Below are 20,671 nucleotides of genomic sequence, written 5' to 3'. Positions count from 1 at the left end.
CCCCAGATCATCTTTTCTCACCCCAGCACTCATGACTTTCAGCCACTCTCCCTCCTCTTCTGTCTTGAAACCATAGCAGGCCTCGCTCTCCCCACCCTCTCTCTTCCCAATTAGCTTATAGGCCCTTGGTCTCCAGATGAAAACCAGAGGTGGGCATCTTCTCTGGTTTGACTTTTGTTAGTGAAGTCCCAAATCTCTTGTGTTACCTTGGCTCCCTCTTCCCAGAGGACGGTCTTCTATAAATGATGTCCCCCTGGTGCCCTCACCACTGCTCTGTTTTTTCTTTGTATTTAATTCTAAGAAATGGAAAAGAGGAGAGAGATGGGGTGGGGGAAACCACTTCTGAGAATGAGAGCTTTATCTCAGAATCACTGAAAATGTTCAGGGAAAGAAATATAAGATGGGGACATTGTAACCAGCAGATATTTGATGTAGATGACAAGGGCCGGTCTTTGGAGCAGGTGGAATGGATGAAGACCCACCCACAGAGCACAAGGTCCCTGTCTCCCGTGTCCATCTGTCATAGCCTCTAAAAATTCCAGTGGGAGCCATTCGCTCCTTGGACTGAGACTCATTGCTTTCTGAGCATCCCCTAGTTAGATGACAAGTCTAGGAGGCCTGAATCTTAAGCTGTTAGATGCAAATACTTCTCACTTTTCCTTTCGTTTGTTTTTTCTCTGGTCACTTGATTAAACACACTTGGTTGAGTTTAATCAAGTGTCCTCACTGTGCTGGCTATTTCATACACAACGATCGAATTTAATCACACCCAGCACAGTGAACACAAGAGAATTGAGCAGGGCAGCCATTTGTGGTGTGCTGGTAAATGTTTAACAACCACCTCTCCGGGGCGGGGGTGGGGTGGGGTGGGGATTCTCCCTGATTTTCAGTTTACTGATCTCTGTGATGTAAATGTTCTTTGCCCCCCGAGTCTCAGGATCAGCTGCTCAGCTGAGGACTGCAGATCTTCAGAACCCTCTGGGTAGCTTTCTCCTCTGTAGTGCTCCTCTCTGGAAACTGCAGTCACTCGCCTCCCTGCACCCCCAGCTCTGGCTTTTCAATTCATGGGGACTGCTGGGCACCCCTGGGCTCTCCCTTCCTAAGCTCCGTCCTGAGGCCATCATAAGGCTTATCTCATTCATTTCCTTTCTCTGAAGGATGACTTTGCACTGCTCCTTGATGGGCAATGTCTGAAAACTGTTGCTTGACGTAGTTTTCAGACTTTTCAGGCGGGAGTGTGTCTCGTTCTTGTTACCCCAAAGTTACTAGAAGTGGCAGTCTTCCCATTTGACTGGTGACCCCACTTTGATCACTTATTAAATTGTTATACACATAATAGGATCTATTTCTGGTCCACTGAGCTGACTTCCAAACCCCAGCACCATACTGTTTGAATTCCTGAGACTCTTGTCAGAATACGTTATGTATCTTAAAGGGTTAGTAACACCCCTCTCCATTACCTCTTTTCTTCAAAACTGTTTATTTTTCTGGATGAACCTCAGAATCATTGTATAAAGTTCTCCCCAACCCAACACCCAACTCCTTGATACATTGTTGGTAACATTTTTATTATAATTCCATAAAACTTATACATTAATTTGAGAAAATTTGGCAGCTTTACAATAGCAATATTTCTGTCTAAAAACACAACATATTTCTCTATCTGTCAAATCTCCAGGTCACATAATTAAGGTTATTGTTGCTTTCTTGGATTTAATTTTCTTGTATATTTTCTAATTAATAAAGAGTTTGTTTAGGTTAATAAGTTAATAAAGCATAATTGACTTTGTGTTCACCTTTCACTCTACAGAACCTTTAATAAAATCAGAGTTTTTCAGGTGTTTTACAGGCGGAGGTTCTAGGTATAGTATCATATCATCTGTAAATAATATATTTTCTCTTTGTCCATATATATGTTGTTATTGTTTTTTTTCTAACATTAACCTGAATTTCCCAGTTAATAATATATATTATCAGAGATAGTGGTGACCCTTGTTCAGGTTTTGCTTGAAATGGAAATTGTAATTATTTAACAAGTAAAAAATACTGAAGTAAGACATTTTACAATAAAGGATATTTACTTAATTGAAATTAAGAATATATGACTTACTTGTTAATCTTTTTGCAAGACTGCCACTCATACTTTCTTTACTCTTTGACATCTTCGCCCTTTTCAGCGCTTGCTGGATTTGCCAATGTTTTGGAGACAATTTTAGCAGAAAAAATCCGTATTTCATATACTCTCTAAGGAGGAATTCTGTTTTTGATATTTCACTACTCAAAGGAAACAAAGGTATGTTTTAAAAAGTATGTTCACATAGATATATCTGTGTAAAAGCGTATTCATTTTCAAAAAAAAAGGTTCTACAAAATTCATTCTCTTGATTATGTATTTGCATAATAATTTACTTAGCAAAAATTATAAATATGACCAAAAAATATGGGCATCCATAAGCTATGAGATGAGAAGAATCCGTAGGAATGCTATTTGCATAAAACATGCCCCAGGTAGGATAGACTGATTATAGTTTGACTCTACTTATACATTTCTGAGGGAAATATTATATTAACTTGTAGACATAGGGAGAAATTAGAAGGTAGCAATAGATGATACTTATGTGAGGAGAAGAAGGGAAACACTCAATGAGCACCTACTACGTACTGGGCAATACACAGGACACACTACAGATATAATTTCGTCCTCAGTACAGCACTTTAAAATAGGCATTATCATCCCTATCTTTTGGAAGAAGAAATGAATGACTTGCAAAGCTATCTGTCTGGTAAGTGGCAGAGCCAGCACTCAGACTAGGTCTGTCTGACTCAGATGCCCAGACTCTTGCCAACAATCCACAGTAGCCTGGACTGAAAGCCTTTCCCCAGCCTCACCGGGCTTTCCCATCATCATGTGTCAAAGTGGATTCCGAAGGAAAGTTTAATATCACAATGAAGGCCCTCAGGAGGCGAGTTCCACCCTTATCCTTCAGAGCTTTCCTATCCCTACGCTCATCAATACCCTTATCAATATCACTCCTCTATCAGTAGCTTCAGCTTCAGAGCTTCTGTTGGTCAGCGCCTTCCTGAAGCCCTGGTGTGTGAGTGATATTCAAGAGTCAAACCTGGATGTTTTTAACTACAGTCAAGTGTATCTCACTTGATTTAATTTTAAATATCTAAAGAAGCTCACATATCACCAGTCATGGATGTTGGGAGCCCCTCATTCTGCCACCACTTTCTTTTTAGATTGAAAGCCTCCCAGATGTGCTACTAAAAACAGGGTTAAAATACCTAGAGTTGCCCCACTTCCAAGCAAAAACTTCAGAACTAGCTCCGGTTCCCTTTGTAAACAGATTTCCAGCCATGCCTGTAGTGGAAGAGCTCCAGGGCCCATCTCTAGCCCTTAGAGAATGAAGAGGGAAGTAAATAGCAGGTGCCTGCATCCCTTGCTGTGTTACCAGCTTGTTTTCCATTACCTTTTGCACCTTGCTAAGATAATGAGACACACAATCAGCAAGTTCTCTTCAGCAAGGCTGTTTGGAGGATGTAACTGGGTGGCCCTTGTGCATAAATACAGTGCTTTGTGCGAACGTAGAGGCAACTACTCTAGTTCTATAAGTAGAACAGAATCATCTAATTACATTATGGAGTCAAAGAGGAAAGGGAATTCTCCATCTTGGAGCGCCTTCAACTAGACTCTCAACATAGAAGAGGCTGCTATAGCCAGAATGTGCTTGAAACATACATTTTGTTAATAACAATTGGTTTCAAAGAAACTATCATCCAGTCCATTTGCTGCATTTTAGACAAGGCTATTGTCCAGTTCCTCAAAAAAGTATAGGAGCAAAGTTTAGGATTTGGTTTTAGAGGCAAGCTAAACATCAAGTCCTCAAAAAGAAAAAACGAATTTTAATATGACTTGATACCAAGATTATAGTGTTTCCCAGGTCATGAAATTACTGCCCAAGGATGATGACAGAAGGGAGCTTCTTTAGATATTTAAAATGAGATTAAGTGAGATATACTTGACCATAGAAAAAAGTATTTAGATTTGAAAAAAAAAAATAGCTGCAGGTGGTATAATAATTTTATCTCAACTCTTGCTCATGTATTTTTGTCATTATAGATGGATCCCGGTTTCTAATATCAAGGCTAAATTCAACTAAGTATAAGTAAAAATATAAAAACTATTGCCAATTATAATTGTAAGATAATTGTGAAATGAATCCCCCTTGAGGAGATGTTAAAATGTGGGGAAAATGTTAAAATGAAAGTAAAAGGACACGTAGAAAATAATTTGTTTACGCCTAACTTTGGTTTGCTTTTTTTCAACTAATTTCTTGGCTTCTGTGTGGACAAGTTAGAGAAACTTTTCAGCCAGAGATCACTGTACAGTCCTGATACTCAGGCAGGCATGGTCTTTGATAGACAGGTTACTCATTTTCAAAATGTGGCCATACTTATGGAATCATCAGCTGCTAAGGATTATTCTCACCTAGGTCTTGCTCGGCACAAATAAGTTTTAATGGGGCGTGGGCACTTGACAAGGAAAAGATGACGACCTGTCCTCACCTTTTCACTGCCTGTACCTCCATACTTGCTTTCTTTAGCTCTGCCATCATTTGGAGTTTGTTTATAGTTTCTTGTGCAGCACTGAGAAGTAACAGAGATTCGTTAGTTTATTTTGTGTTGTGTTGTGCTTTGAGAAACTAAAAAGAAGAAAGAGGGAGGTAAAAAGCAATTTAGCCAGAAGGACAAAACGAACATTTTAAGGGCGTCTACAGATCTCTGGTCATTTTCTCGAAGGAATTCTTCAAAGGCCATTGCATCTTCCTGGAGCTTTGTTTCTGCTTTCAGGAGTTGCCGTTCCTTCGTTGCTATGTATTTATCATACTTTGTGATTGTATTTCTTTTGGTTGACAGAGCATACTAGCAATATTGAAAACAGAAGTGCATTGAGAACATTATTCCACATTTCCAGCACATTTCTAGTACATTTCAACAGTCTCATAATAAAGGGGCGGGCGGGAGGGGGAACTTGCATTGTAAGTGATCATTTGTATTAGAAAAAAATGGTATGCCAAAATTTGGGGGCCACGGGCTTTATTTCATGAAGAAATTTTATTTTGGGGATAATTAGATGGGAGACTAATTTCTCTCTTTCACTTGTATGAAGAGGCTCAATATTGTTCCAAAACGGCTGTGCCACACAAATCAAAAATAGCTACATATTGCTCCAAAGGACCGGTCCACCTGGTGTTATCCAGTGTCCCTCCAATACTTTCCGAGCATTGGAAAACTGGGCTGTCTGCAGCTAGAGCCTTCTTCTATAGGACATATCCAGGGAGAATCAGGTCCCATTGCTGCTGTACCAGTGATGCATGCCTCCAAGCCTGCCCAAGGGTGGAAGTGTTTAACCTCAAAGAGCCCCATTTAGGTCCCCAAATCCAAGTTTGACATCAAGGGTCCATATTTTTTTTGGTACAGAATATAAGAATCCACTTGGGCTTTTAATGCCATGCATGGAAAATAAACTATAAATAAACAAAGCCACATACATGATAAATGAACTAAAAATATGTAAATGAGATCATTTTAAAGAAACACAACCAATAATTAGATACTCCAAATTTATAACAAAAATATATTTCATTTACTACTTTATTTGCCAAATATTGATTGAGTGTCTACTGTGTGCCAGGACTGTTTTAAGTGATATTAATAGAGCAATGAACAAAATAAACACCATTGCTTTTATGGGCTATACATTCTAGTACAGGTGGGAGTCAGATAAAGGAGAATAAGGACTCCAGTGGGCAAGGGCAGGGGTTGTCATTTGTCATTATGATAGCCAAGGAAAGCCTCCCTGGTATGGTGAAAATTAAGGAAGTAGGGAGCAACTCATGTGGATATCTGACGGAAGAATGTTCCTCCCGGAAGGAAGAGCCTCCTGTGCAAAGGCCCTGAGGCAACAGCATAATTGGTGCGTCCCAGGAACAGCAAGGAGGCCAGTGTGGCTGGAGCAGATGGAGCAAGGGGGGAGTGGTCGGAATGAGGGCAGAGAGAGAGCTGGGCACCAGATAAGTCATCAGTGGTCTTTAGAGGCATGTGTGAGAATACACTCCTATTGCTGTGTGGAGAACAGACTGACTGTAGGAAACAAAAGTGGAAGCAGGAGATCAGTGTTTAGAAGTTATAGCAACAATTCATGCCACAGATATTAGTAATGTGGACTACACAATAACAGCAGTGACAGTCATGAAAAGTGGTGTGATCATGGAAAAAAATATATTTAAAAGTATATTTGAATGTGAGTTGTAAGAAGATAGCGTTGAGGATAACTCCAGTATTTTTGACCTAAGCTACTGGAAAAATGGGATTAGTATTTACTGAGTAGGGAACACTGCATGAGATGCAGATTTTGGGGGGTAGGGAAGAGTAGAGCAGGGGCAAAGGTTTAGAAATGTATAATCTGAGGTGTCTGTTGAGCATCTAAATTGAGATATTAAGAACTATAGTTGCATTTGTGAGTCTAGAGTTCAGGAAAAGGGTCAAGCTAGAAACATAAATTTGGGAGTTGTTAATATGGAAGTGGAATTTAAAGTCATGGGCCTGGAGGAGGGTAGACGGAGCACGGGGGAGGAGTGAGCCCTGAGGCATCTCAACATTTGGGGATCAGGGAGAAGAGGAACAAGAAAATGGTAAAGGAGTGAGCAGCCGGTGATGTGGAAGAACCAAGAGATAGTGGGTCCCGGAAATCAGCTGAAAGGGTTTCAAGCAAGAGGAAGTGAACACATGGGCCAACTGCTGCTGAAAGTTTAGGTAAAAGGGAGACTGTGAACGGACAATTCAAACTTGGCAATAGAAAGGTAGGTCATTGGTAACCTTAACCAAAGTTGTTCTGTTGGAATGATGAGGACAAAAGCCAGATTGAAGTGGGGTTAGGGGAGGAAAGGAAGGGCAATAAATCTGCGTATGTAATGGAAAAATAAATGTCAAGGTGAAAATTTGGCAATGCTATGTAAGACGTTTTCTATTTGGCTAACGGGAGAAAAAGTATTTTTACTACCTCAAGCAGAAACCTGTCTCTTTGGTCATTAATGAATTCGTGGACAGTCTTTTTTGTGTCTGCACCTTTAAAGAAAATTGAAATTGACTTAGGTTTAGTTCATTATCTCTCAAAAATGTATAAAATAAAAGTTATGTAATTAAATTATAGCATATAGTATGTATGGACTTAAAAACTAATTCAGTAAGACTAACTACCATTTATTTTGTGTCCATATATTCCAGGAATTTTATTAGACAATTGAAATACATCATTTTATTTAATCCTTACAATAACCCCACTAAGGTACTTATTACTCTCTCCCCATCCTGTATGTGAGGCCCTGAAGCTCAGAGATGTCAAGATGCCTGCCCAAGAGTACACAGCAAACACACAGAAGGAGGGGCAACAACTCCTAAGCCTGTGCTAAATAAGACTGGGCTGTTTTAAATCTTAACTTTTTGGCCAATCTAGACATAAAACTGAACTCTTTATGCAAAGTGTGTGTGGGAAATCACAAATTTATGGCAGGAAAGGAAAAGATGTCAACCAGCTCACCATCTGGCAATCGAAAATACCAAAATTTCCTTTCAAGGTGACTTGGTTCTGGAAAAATTATAGTCTACATTTCAATAATGTTCGCTTCATGAAAAACCAACAGAATGTGATAGCAAATAAAATCTTTTAATAAGAAGGTCAATGGAAGTAGAAATAAAGGAGTATTTCCCAAATAACCAGTGAGCCTGGGCTGCACCAGGAAGCCCACGCCTTCCGGGGATTGTACTCTGCTTCTACCTCTTGCGAGCTGTGGGAACATCAGTACATGACTTACCCTCTCCAAGCCTTAGTGTCCTCATCTGTACAATGAGGATAATAATTGTGGTGGATTATATTGTTCTAAGATATTTGCTGCCTCTCTGTGTGAGAAGATTATCTCCACTCCCCCACCCCCACCTCTGACCCCAACCCCTTGATGTCAGGCTTGACCATTAACATGATCTGGCCCAGGGAATGGGAGTGGAAGGGACCTAAGTGTCTCCCATGCGCAAATTTCAAGAACCACCACCAGGTTCTCTCTCTCTCCCTCTGTCATAACTCCAGCAACGTCCCGGACGGGGGCTGTTCCTTCAGTGCAGGATTCAGTGAAAACACCAAAGTTGACAAGTGAATGAGAAGCAAAGCTCTGTTGTTGTAAGCCACTCAAATTTAGGAGTGGTTTATTACTATAATGTAAATTAGCCCGAGTGGATATATTACTATTACTTTCTACATTATAGTGGTATTGTGAGAAGGAAATGAGGTAACATATTATAAAACACATAGTAATTTCTTAAGAATGGTTAGCTGTTATTATTTCAAAAATACAATTGGAATGGGTAATCACTTAATTTTTCACTAATCGTAGTAATAATGATTATTATAATCATTAATAATAGTTCTGTGAGGGTGGGTGACAAACAAGCAGCTTTGGAGTCAGACAGGCATTGATTTGAATTCTGCACCCACTTAGTGACTTTGAGTAAGTGACTCAACTTCACTGAGCCATTTTCATCAGAGAGGAGGCAAAAACATCTAACATACACGAAAATAATAAGCACCTTGTGGAGGATTGTGGGAACAGAGCCAGGAGAGCAGTTTCCAGGCTCTCGGCCTCACGTGGAAAGGTGCTGGCTCAGGTAGTAGATGGCCATCAGCTGTTACCAGTTAGCCATTAGTCACTGATATAACTGCCGTGGCTGAGCTAGCAAGGGGGGTTGCAGTTAGCATGGCGGGTTGCGGGTAGCAAGTGCGGTTAGCAAGTGGATTGCAGTTAGCAAGGGGTTGGTTGGTTGGCAGAGACTCGGACAGCAGATTGCAGATTGTGTGGCTCCTGCTTCCTGTGTCTCCAACCCAGCCGCCAGTGAGAATATAGTGGTATGAACCCCCCCATCCATGGCTCCGTTGGTGTCCCTTTTTGGCCTCACCATATCCTGCGTTCTTGTGCAGGGAGCAGAACTAGAGACCCGGTGTGACAACAGGTAAACTTATTTCGTTCTATTAGCTTGTATGGCCTGGACAATCAAGACTTGTCTTTAGAAAGTTTCTATATTTCTACATCTAAGAATTATCTTTACTACTATATCATTTTGGCAGTGACTTTCTTCCTTAGAGCCATGAAAACGAGTAACAGTCTATTTCTTGGAAAAGTATGTTTTCTTATTTAAAATAGATTTTATTCCAACTCTCAACCCCCATTTACCAAGACCCCACCCCCACACCATATTATGAGACAGCACACCTTATGTTTCTTACCTCCAGAAAAGCCACCAAATCTGACATTAATAGTAAATATTTAATACGATGTTCTTAAACAAATAATAATTTAGACTTACCTTCTGTTAATCTGAGAATAAGAGTGGGATCTAGCTCAAATTTTTCAAGTGATCCACCTGCTGTGTCAGAGTAAAACACTATTTGGCTCAGGTGTGAACGACTCTTCATTCGGGATGAGAAAGTAGACTTTTGGTGGACTTTCATGTTGCGGTTCGAAAAATTTTCCTGCCCAAGTGGAAAAGTTTAAAAGAATTTCTAATATACCAAAATACTGTTGTCTTAAAAGTGATCATATATAAAAACTAGCATGTTCAACAAGTGTTTTTCTCATGACTAATACATTAAACAAGCAACCTCAAGTTCTTATCTTTGAAGAACTGTGTTTAGTTTTCAGTTCCTTCTCATGTAAAGCTGAGCACAAATGTGAAAACATTCAACCTTTATTAAAAATGTACATGACAAATACAAGACTGGAAAATGTTGCTCTGGCTTTATTGTCACAATGTTTTCTTGCCCAAAATGCAGGGAACTTGTAAATTCCACTGATTTGAAAAGAATAGAGTGATCCTGCGAAATTGAAAACTTGAGAGGAAATGCATCTTCCCAGTAGACATAAAAAAATCAGCCTTCTGACTTTGTGAATCTTTTCTCAATTTTATTTTGGATACTTTCAGTCAAACTGTTGAGCACATGTGTAAAACCATCACCCACAGATGAATCAGTTATGGAGAATTTCTGGATATTTTCCTCATTTTTTTTTTTTTTAAATCCTGCAATCAACCATTACTTCTAGGAATAAGGAAAGAAAACCTCATGAAATCTGAACCATGCAATGTACGTAGCGAGATTAACTGTAAGGTACAGCTGGAAAGTTAGCCTCATCGCTGACTTAGCTTCATACCAAGTAATTCTAAAACAACCCCCCCAATTCCACTTCTTCCTCCCCCCCAATACATACATATATTGTCTCTCATCTGTATCTGCCTGGCAAATGTTGACTTATTCTTAATTCTGCTCCTGTTGTCTTCTCAGTAGACTCTTTGCACGCACACACACACACACACACACACACACACACAAACACCACCCTCCTCTCCCACTTCTCGCCAACCACTTTCTCTAGATTTCCTTTGTATGCCTCTATTACCACATTTCATCAACTTTAAGATGCCATTGACTGACATCAACTTTAAGATGCACTATTTTGTGCACTGCCAGTTATGTATGGCATCCCATCTCTAGAAGCTGGATCCCAATTTCAGGAATAAGAAAATGTATGAAAATGTGGGTGTTAGAATCAATGAAGTGAGGGTATGCTGTACATGGTCGCAATGGATTGTAATGGTGTGTCTGTCTTGGAAAGACAGGAGGGGGTGATCAATAGGTCCCTACCATGAGCTGGATGCTATTCTGTGGTGGGTGTTTACACCGACCCCCAGCACAGAGTGTGGCACATGCATTAACATCTGACCCCATGTCTAAACTCAGCAAAATTCATAAAAGTGATGGAGAAGCAAATATGTTTCTAACATTAATTGGACTGGGATTTTAATAAAACCTTACCTTTTTCCTTGTCATTTCATCTTCTTTGTAAAGAAAGAGATCTTTAAAAAAGATCCTGTATGGCCTTTCCTTTTTGAGTGAGTCATCTTTTGCTTTTTCTGTTAAGAAAAAAGAAAGAAGGAAAAACTTCTGCCATCCCTCCTCTGTTGACCAGATGGCCAGGCTCCCACCAGCCAGGGTAGAGTAAGTGGGATATGTGGGTCTTCCAGGAGGAGGAGGAAGTCAGCCTCGCCACCCCAACTGAGATCGGGATGAGAAGCCTGGATCTAGGGGACAGGAGCCACAGGTCATCTGTTTCCCATGGCACTGGGCATAGTGCGTAGTGATTTGTGGGGAAGGATTCTACATTTGTTATGTAAATAGATAAGGGGGGGCTATTACAAGGTAGTGGGATCATATTTTAACATACTAACATGTTGATTCTTCCCACCACTACCAATATACCCACCATTACTCTTACACTATCTTTTCCGCCACAATAGACACGGCCAGTACCCTTAGGGAGATTCTCAGTCTAGACTAGAGAGTCTTAAAAATCAAAGATAATAACAACTATGTCAAGGATGTGGAGGAATTGGACCCTCACACACTGCTGGTGGGAATGCAAAATGGTGCAGCCACTTTGGAAAACAGTCTAGCGGCTCTTCAAAAGGCTGAGCATAGAGCTGCCATATGATCCAGCCATTCCACTCCTAGATATATACCCAAGAGAAATGAAAACACTTGTTCACACAAAAACTTGTACATGAAGGTTTATAGCAGTAGCTTAGCTTAACTCCCTCACAGTTCTTGACAAAGTAATATAAATCCTTTAATAAAAAAGGGACCATTCAATACATACTATTCTATGGTTCTGAATTTCTTTTCAGTTAACAATATATTTAGGTGTTCTTTTCATATATATATATATATATATATATATATATATATATATATATATATATATATATATATATTTACCTCATAAAAAAAAAAAAAAAAAAGATAGCTAGCTAGCTAGCATCCCAGCATCCCATTCCTTGGATGTATCATATTTTATATAACCAATCCCATACCAATGGACGGTATAGTTGATTCCAGGCTTTTCCTATTATAAATGATACTGTGATGAATACTCTTGTACACATCTTTGATCATGTGTGCAGATGTGTCTGTAGAATAAATTGCCGACATGGCCCTGTTAGGCAAAATAATTTCTGCTGATTGACATGACCAAGGCCGTCTTAAGAAACAAGTTGCTCTCAGTGACTGATAGGAATGTCCTTACATAGATAAGTAAGCCTATTAAGTTGTTTAATGCTTTGGCATATACAGCTCTTAACAAGTAGGTGTCACTTAGCTACAAGCCTTCTGTGTTCCTGGAGGCTGTATATATTAAGCCTCCATCCCTTTTTGTGTGTGGAGATCCACCTTTTTGTTGACACCTTAAGTTTGCTTAATAAACTCTTTGTTTAATTCTGGCGTTCTCAGCTTCTTTCCTCAATCTCTTGGCCTGTCTTCCTTTGGAAGTCAGTTTCAGTATACGTTGGGACATTTTCCCAACACCCTATTTAAATGCTTTTAAAATATCTGGTGGCCTGCCAGTACCCATTCTCCCTTCTCCTACAGGAATAGAGCCCTTAAGTCTAGCTTGGCATATGGGCACCCAGAGTAAAGACTGCATTTTTCAATCTCCTTCGGAGCTGGATATATCCATATGGCTAAGTTCTAGACAAGGGGATGTTAGGGGAAGTGGTGAGTGCAACTTTAGGTCACATCCTACAAGGGAGGGGCAGGCTCTCCCCTCCATGTTCTCCTCTTTGCTGGCAGGAATATGGGTGTGATCACTGGTGTAGAAGCAGCCACTTTGGATCAAGAAAATAGGCCAGCAACAAGGTAGGGGAAGCCTGGGCCCCTCATGTGAGCCTCCACACAGGCCCTGGAAAGCTTACATACAGCCTTTGTTACCTAAGAGAGAAATAAACTTCTATCATGTTTAACCCACTGCGATTTTATATTTTCTGTCAGTTGCAGCTAAACCTTTTAATTCTAAATATAGATAAGGCCAAATTTCCTTTAAAGACAATTCCTATAGAGTACCTGTTACCCATAACAAACTCTTGGTGTTATCCAATTTTTAAATCTTTGTCAAATTTATAAGTGGAAAAAAAAGCTATTCTTGTACATTGATAAATACTAATTCCTTGTATAGTCGTGAAGAAGTGGGAGGGTAAGGAGAGAGGGTGGTAGAGGAAAGGAGAGGGCAGATTTTGATAAAGTATAGTTATTCATGTCCTTTATTATAACAAATATTAATAATTGAGTTGTTTTTTAAACCTTAAAACTTTATTTCAGATAAATTAGTAAACTAAATAATATACATAATATATCATTTAACATTCAAAAAGCCTATCAATGGAGAAAGTATTAGTCCAACCTTAAATCTTTTTTTATTTTGAGTTGTTTTACGTCTCAAAAGATTCTAGTATCTAGCTAAATATGACAATTTAATGCTCCTCTAATTTGAAGACTTTTGAGAACTAAAAAGTAGACGAGAACCTTCTCAGTGGGTAATTTATAAACTCTTTCCATAGAGAGACCATGTCTGATGCTTATTACATAGTATTCTTCTTTTCTTACTCTCCCAACCTACTGTAGAGTATGACCATGCTAGGCACAAAGTAAGAACTCATTGATTGATCTTCTTTACCTTCAGAAGTCAATGGTATCGGTGAAAAACGTGGTGACATTTTGTCTCCTGACCCTGTCCAAAGAAAAGAAAATACATTTAAAATTTTTCTGTGAGCATTGCACAAAGCCATTAAATTCAACCGCCAGTGACTCCCAAATAGGCTTTATTGCTGTTAATTTATTATAAAAGCAGTGTGCACACAAAGTCTTTGACCCAACATTTCCACTTCCAGGAACTTCTCTCAAGAAAATAATCAGATCAGTGGGCAAAATGTATGTACAATAATGTTGGTTGCAGAGTTATTTAATAAATAGAGAGTTAATTAAATAACTATGGTATACCCATAAAATGAATTGCCATGTGGCCCCTTAAAACTATGTTGTAGTCACTATTTACCTTTTTTACTATATAACTAAAAACCAAAATATTTTAAAAAGGAATAGTGTGCATAAAAAAAGAAAAAAAACATGCCAAATCAGAGAGGCATTTGAAAAATTGTTCACCAAACATTAATAATGGTTGTCTCTGATTTAGAGCAATCTCTCCTTTACTTTTTATCAGATTTGGGATTAGGGTTAGGTGAGTGAGTCACTCACCTTAGCTGCGAAATTCAAGGAAGTGCCCTGAAAAACACAAATAACATGTTAATACAATTAAAAGTTTTTTTCCAAATTCAAGAAAAAAGTGAAATATCAAAATTTTAAATATAGATAGGATCTGACTCAGCACTTATATGATCCAGAGTGAGTGTCTCATTGCCACACTCTTGTCCCAGACCACAGATCTTGTTTTTATTTAAAATTGTGATGTGTTGTTCATTATGGATTTTTCACATTAATTTTTATTTTTTTAAATAGCGAATTGAAATTTTATTTTGATTCCTGAGTTTTTGTCTCCCCGTTACATTTTGCACACAAGGCAAGTGCCTTACTTGCCTCACCCTAATCCTTCCTTGTCTTGAATTTTTATACTTTTTTGTATAATTCATATACAAATTTGTTGAAAACAAATTTGTCTGATTTTTACAATGAAAAAAAGTGGCAATGGTATTTTCATTTTGGGGTGGGGGAATGGAATATTCAGGAGTTTATATAAAAAGGTGTGCCCACCGCAGGAGCAATGGGATAAAACATTCGATTTCGGGCTGCCCATTTCAGTTTATGCCTCAGTAACACAAAGAGCCATGTTTAAGCGCTAAGTGTCCCAGAAACACGGTAGCCGGTGACTAAGAACGCAGACTTTGCAGTGGACAAGCCTGTTGGTTTGGCATTTACAGATGTGTGAGCAAGCTCATTTAACATTCAACAAATATTTATTGAGTACCTACTATGTGCCAGGTACTGGTGTAGTGATGGAGACAGGGCAATTAAAAAATAAGACACACACAAAGGACAAAAACCATTGTCTTAATGGAGATTACATTTTAATTGCTTAGTATCTCTGAGCCTCAGATTCCTATTCCATAAAATAGGAATAATAGTCCCATTTCTTAAGGCTTTCATGAGGATTCAAGTGAGGCAATGTATGTAAACAACTAAGCAGGGTGCCTCACATACAGACAGAACTCAGTAAGCGGTTGCTATTATATGCTAATATTTACTAATTAGTATGCGATTTTACTTGCAGTAATTATAAAGATGAAAAGGAGAAAATCAATTATACTAAAGCTTATAAAAGAGAAAAAAATTAATAAAAACCTACAGCATTGATATTATAGTCTTTCAGATTACTGAAGATTTCTTTCACAGGGATTAGGTTCATTCTGACAGGTAGGAAAGAATAAGGTTGATGAAAAATTGATGACAATCTGTTGGGTTGATACATAAAGTGATGAGGCAGAAAAGCGTCCATAAAAGTGAACCTGAAGGGGGCCTGCCCAGGCCTGCATCCCCTCCCCAGGAACCACCCAGGCTCGTCTCCTAGAAATAAATAAAAAATGTCCAAACCCTCCTAAAAAAAGGAGATAAGACCCTAGCTGGAGTAATCTGGTTTTGACGCCTGCGCAAACTGTTAAAACCTGTCCATTAGTTGAACTCTAGCCTCATTATAATAAAATTAAAATAAAATGAAAATTAAGGCTCCCCCCACCTTGGGTTTTTCTATATGCATTCTGGGTAAGAGCATGCACAGAAAGAAACTAGTTATATAACCAACATATGTCAATCAAATGACCTCAGTCTATACATCACATCTCCTGCTGTAAGGAAATTTACCTACCCTTTCCTATATAGGAAAAAGCTAACCTAAAGTTAGGTGCAGTTGTGTATCCTGGCATCTTCTATGCTGGCATCTTTCTTCTTGAAGAAACTTACTTCTTTGCTCTCCTCATTTCAGGTTGAGTCTGTGAATTTATGCAACTTTTGCAAATGACCAGGGGTTAATTCCAATGACACAACATAAAGATTTGTAGGAAATTTTCTTAAGTTTCCACTTTGTAATTATCCCCACCCCTAAGGTTCTGCTCTCCTCTTTCTTGTCATACTTCTGGTCCTTCAATCTTTCTGTCTATCTGAATTCACTCCCTTCCCCATCCCCACTCCCATTCCCTTTATCCTGAAAGTCTATCTGCAGTAAACATCTTTATTATGGGTTCTGGCACTTTTTTACTCACAGAAATGCTGCACGTTCCTGCTCCCCTACGCCAACTGCTACTAGCAGATATCTGCTCTTATTTCGTCTCTCCAGTAATTCACAGAACACGTAAATGGAATAAATAGTCTCTAGAAGTTGTTATGCTTCTCTACTTCTATATTAACCCCCCTACTGATTAATGAAGGGTTGGGGGAGAACACAGAGAAGGTGAGAACCAGCTATTCTTAGGAAGGGATTATAAAGGTCTCTGAACTAAACCAAGATGATATACCAACCAGGAAAAAAATGTCAAAGCTAGTAAATGTCTTTGTTATGCAAAATAAAAATTGCATGATGACTAAGTAAAGGCTTTATACCAAGAGAGGGAAAATGTTGTTGGATTGTATAGCAAATGCCTGCAAATTCACATCTAAACTACATGGTCACATCCAACTTCTGACATGAAAAACATAGAGCTCAGAAAAATCAGGGATTCAAAAATGGTGGTGTGTGATTGCAAGCCTTCGTTTTTAAACATAGCATAGGCTAGTGATTAAGAACATAGGCTGTCATTGTGCTTTTTAATCCTCACACTTCAATTTCCCCATCTTTCTAAAGGGAGGATAAGAATAGCGCCTACGTCGTGGGATTGTTAGGTGAGTTAACACATGGCCCGCCTTTGGACAGCATCAGGTGCACAACAAGTGCCACGTGAGTGTAACCCACGGAGAAAGCATTCTAAGGAGCGTAGGTACCTGTCGTGTTTGAAGAACAGCAAGGGCACCAGTGGCACTTCAGCACAGTGAATGAAGGGAAGAGTGACAGATGAGGACAAAGCGATAAGAAGGGCTCTGGAGGTCATTTTCTCAGTGGAATGGGAATCACGAAATGAGTCACTCTGACTGCTGAGCTCAGAAGACACTATCGAAGGAGAATGAGGGTTGAATAAGGAGACCTGTTGGAACCCCACAGCCATTAGGAGGTGAGAGATAATGTGGTCTCGGGATAATCGTGCAATGGTGAGAGGTGGTCAGATTCCAGATATATTTGAAAAGTATATATTGACTGATAAGAATTGACTGATGGTTTGGATGTGTGGTATGAGATAAAGAGCTCAGGAAAGAAAGGATGGAGTTGCTATGAGCGGAGACAGAGAAGGCTGTGGGGGAAGGAGCAGTTGGGAAGATCAAAGCTTCAGTTTGGAACATGTTAAGTTTGAGATATCTATTAGCTAATCTAAGGGACATGGGTATAAAATATGCTGTTCTTCCAAGTGAACACCATGCTGGTTGATTTATTTAATTCTTGCATTCCTCTAACATTATGCAATTATATGTGGTCACTGGGTCAGGTCCTTTGATATGTATCATCACAGAAGTGGCATGAAGGCCCTGTGGAAAGACCTGGCCTTTGGGAGCAGGCAGGTTTGAATTTGCTTCTGACTCTTATCAACTCTGTCTTTTAGGCCTATCCAATTAAATTCAGTACCTTAGGGTCTTCTACCAAGTATGAATCTCATACCTTTCTTCTTGGCTTGTTGCAATCTTCAAACACAGATAATATGTGCAAAGTGCCTACTCACAGTAGGGTGACAGGGAACTAAATAATTGCTTATACTTTCCTCAAAGTACATATCCAGAGTTGTCCTCTTTCTAGACCACTTTGTCTCATGAATAACTACCAGCATTGGAAAATAAACTGACAGCTAGTTTTCGTAAGAAACCCTGAATTAAAGTTCTTGAAACCAAGTCACTTGAGAGGAATCTACCAGCAATGTCAGTGCAAATTTGGGGAACCTGACCCACCTTAGTGCAGATTCTTAAGAGCCCAAGCTTTGCAGAAGTGGAGAAAGAGGAATGGAGGTTTATAACGCCCAAACCTAAGCCCTGGACCAACTCAAAATAAAATTAACATTATCTGCCAGATATTACTGAAAGAAGTTTGTGTGTGAATTTCTCAACAATTCTCTCTACAAACTCAACAAAAATTGATTTCTAAATTCTCTCAACACTATAAAGAGCTTTATCTCTCATACGCAAACGAAGATTTACACAGAGTCTCTCAGACCCAATGCCTTTCAATGTTTTCCCACTTCCTTCCCACCCACTTGGACTAATACTAGGAGAAAGGGTTGTGAACTGTGTCCTTGGATGGTGTGTAGAGACCAGAGCTAGCAATTATTTTGTTTACCCGTGAGCCAGGAACCCCTAGGTCCTTGGCCTGTCCCGATGACTGCCTTTTTGATTAGGTCAGAAGCAGAGCATAATGATGAGGAAATAACCTTCAGCTTAGCCTTTAAGGCACTGCTGGCGTCAAGCTAGCAATTTTGTGTGGACTTTTCTGTTGACATTTCTGACTGCCCCTTTTGCAAACTTAAAAAAACAAAACAAAACATAACTGGAGGTCAAGTGGAAGGAAAAGTAGGGGAAAAGAAGTCAGACAATCCAAGTCAGATGATGTGAAAAGTACTTTGTAAACTAAGAAGAGCTATAGGGATGTTGGTTATTACAAAGGAAAAAAATGTGTGGTCCTTACCGCTCTATTTAACCATGACCAAGGAGGAGAGAAGTCCACTCTCATCCTTCTTGCTCTGCAAACCTCTTGTTTGCAGGGGCTTTTCAGGCAATGTTGTTTATCTGGACTGTAATTGAATGCACTCAGTTCACCCACAGATATAAATCCCCATATTATAAAAGTACAATTTCTTTTAGACTTGCCAAGAGCTTAGAAGCTTTAAGTACATGGCACATTCTGTGAAGTCAGGAGGGGACCTAGTACTATTGGCTGAAATCTAACTTAATTGACCAGCAAGACAAATAACAGGATTAAAATAAACTAATCGTAGTGGTAGTAATAATAATAATAGCTGTGACTTATTAGAGCTAGGCACTGGGCTAAATGATTTACATTTCATCTTATTTAAAGCCCAAACAAGTCCCTAAAGTAGAAGACAATTATCCCCATGATATGGATGAGAAAACTGAGCCTCAGGGAAATTAATTTCCTAAGGTCAAACAGCTCATAAGTAACAGAAATAGGATTAAGACAAGTATACTGAACCCCAAAGTCTTCTGTTTTCCTATCATTTCACACCATCCTTTATAATTGGATAGTTTGCAAATATAATTGTAAAATGTAACAGTTTTTAGTAGAAATTTTGTCATATAAAACTTTAGTATTTATGAATTAGTGTTTGTGTTTCTATTTTCCACTATTTCTACTTCTTTCTATATTATTTCTCTCTACATATTATACCTTTCTTGTGATTGTAATCTATGGATTTTTGTTTTTCCTTGTGGGTCTCTTGTACTTACATTGTCTATTGAATTCTTTTCCAATATTCTTCTTTCCTCTCTTTCCTACCTGACTGGTCTCTCTCTCTCTTTTACAGCCACAATAAGAAACTAAAAATATATTGTTATTTTTGTTCATCTAAAGGAGTTTTTGCTTTCTGTTCTTTTTTAAAAATGGCTTTAAAATGACACTCAATTGACTTACTTTTGTATTTTATGGTTTTACAGGCCCCAGCCTGCTTATTATGGTGTGTTATTCATATCCATAAAGTGTCTTCCTTTTGATTGTAGTCTGTGCTGGGCAGGGAAAATGCCCTTCCTGTCTGTATGTTCCACAGGCCTAAAACAAAGCTTCTACTAAATGTATGTAGACAAAATGAAATAATTAAGAAACTCCAAGCAAAACCCTGCCAGTTTTCACAGCAATTGATAGGCGGGAAGAGATGTAGGTGAGAATTATAGACTATCTTCTTTAAACAAAGTTGATTCTGTCTCCTACTTTGGATGCAAATTGAAGGTAAGCCCCACTGCCCCACCAGATACAGTTGAGGGTGTGGGGGACACAGAGTTGGAACCAGTTTTACCTCAGCGAGTTTGGATCTAGGAGCCCTTTCAACCAATCATTCACGACAGGCGTTAGGGGAAAGATAGGCGGAGGGGCCGATCGATTCTCCAGTCTCGGCTCTATCATCCCCCACCCCGGTCCCCCTTCATCTCGGGGATCGTCTGGTAGGGGATCCCGGAGCGGAGCTGGTCAACCGAAAAGTGCTCGGCACCCGCCAATCTGCTTGGTGGCCGCGCGGACTCAGGAGCAACGCCCCCACCGCATCCCCCTCCCTCTACCCCAGGTTCCTTCAGCAGGCGGCCCTCCGCGTCCCAGGCTGCCGCCCAGTCCCCTGGGCAGAGGTTTCTCCTCGCTGGGTCCCTTCGCTGGGCTCTGTCCCAGATGCCCTCACTTGGCTCTACCAGGTTTCTCCCACACTTCCCCCATTAGGGACCCTGGCCCAGGATGACCCCTACCGTCTGGCCACGTGACCGTCGCACACCTTTACCTCTGCAGGTGACAGAGCTTCAGTTTCCTTATCTGTAAAGTAGGGACAATAATCTCTACCACATTTACCCAGAACGTAACAAGGCGACCAAAAAAGAGGAGATTCCGTTTTCACAGTGATTACTAATCAATATTGTCGTTGTTGGTAAGGTACTGTTACTGTC

General features: G+C 39.6%; 1 protein-coding gene across 1 annotated transcript in view; it reads right to left on the bottom strand.

Annotated features, from left to right (window-relative positions):
- CCDC38 (coiled-coil domain containing 38) overlaps nt 1-20,652 on the bottom strand; it is a 40,033-nt gene extending 19,381 nt beyond the window's left edge. Inside the window, exons 1-9 of the mRNA XM_074326182.2 lie at nt 20,041-20,652; nt 13,611-13,664; nt 10,922-11,019; nt 9,418-9,583; nt 7,067-7,131; nt 4,763-4,926; nt 4,570-4,650; nt 2,111-2,274; nt 207-296 (exon numbers count right to left, since the gene is read on the bottom strand). Of these exons, the coding sequence (XP_074182283.2) occupies nt 207-296; nt 2,111-2,274; nt 4,570-4,650; nt 4,763-4,926; nt 7,067-7,131; nt 9,418-9,583; nt 10,922-11,019; nt 13,611-13,650 (868 nt within the window). The 5' untranslated portion in view covers nt 13,651-13,664; nt 20,041-20,652. The remainder of the gene's footprint in view (nt 1-206; nt 297-2,110; nt 2,275-4,569; nt 4,651-4,762; nt 4,927-7,066; nt 7,132-9,417; nt 9,584-10,921; nt 11,020-13,610; nt 13,665-20,040) is intronic.
- Nucleotides 20,653-20,671: the final 19 nt, after the last annotated feature.

This window comes from Rhinolophus sinicus, chromosome 1, assembly GCF_057876585.1.
Source record: "Rhinolophus sinicus isolate RSI-liver-muscle chromosome 1, RSI-T2T, whole genome shotgun sequence".
Lineage (NCBI taxonomy): Eukaryota > Metazoa > Chordata > Mammalia > Chiroptera > Rhinolophidae > Rhinolophus > Rhinolophus sinicus.
Note: the sequence above shows the minus strand (reverse complement) of the source record. Positions and strands in the feature narration are given on the sequence as shown.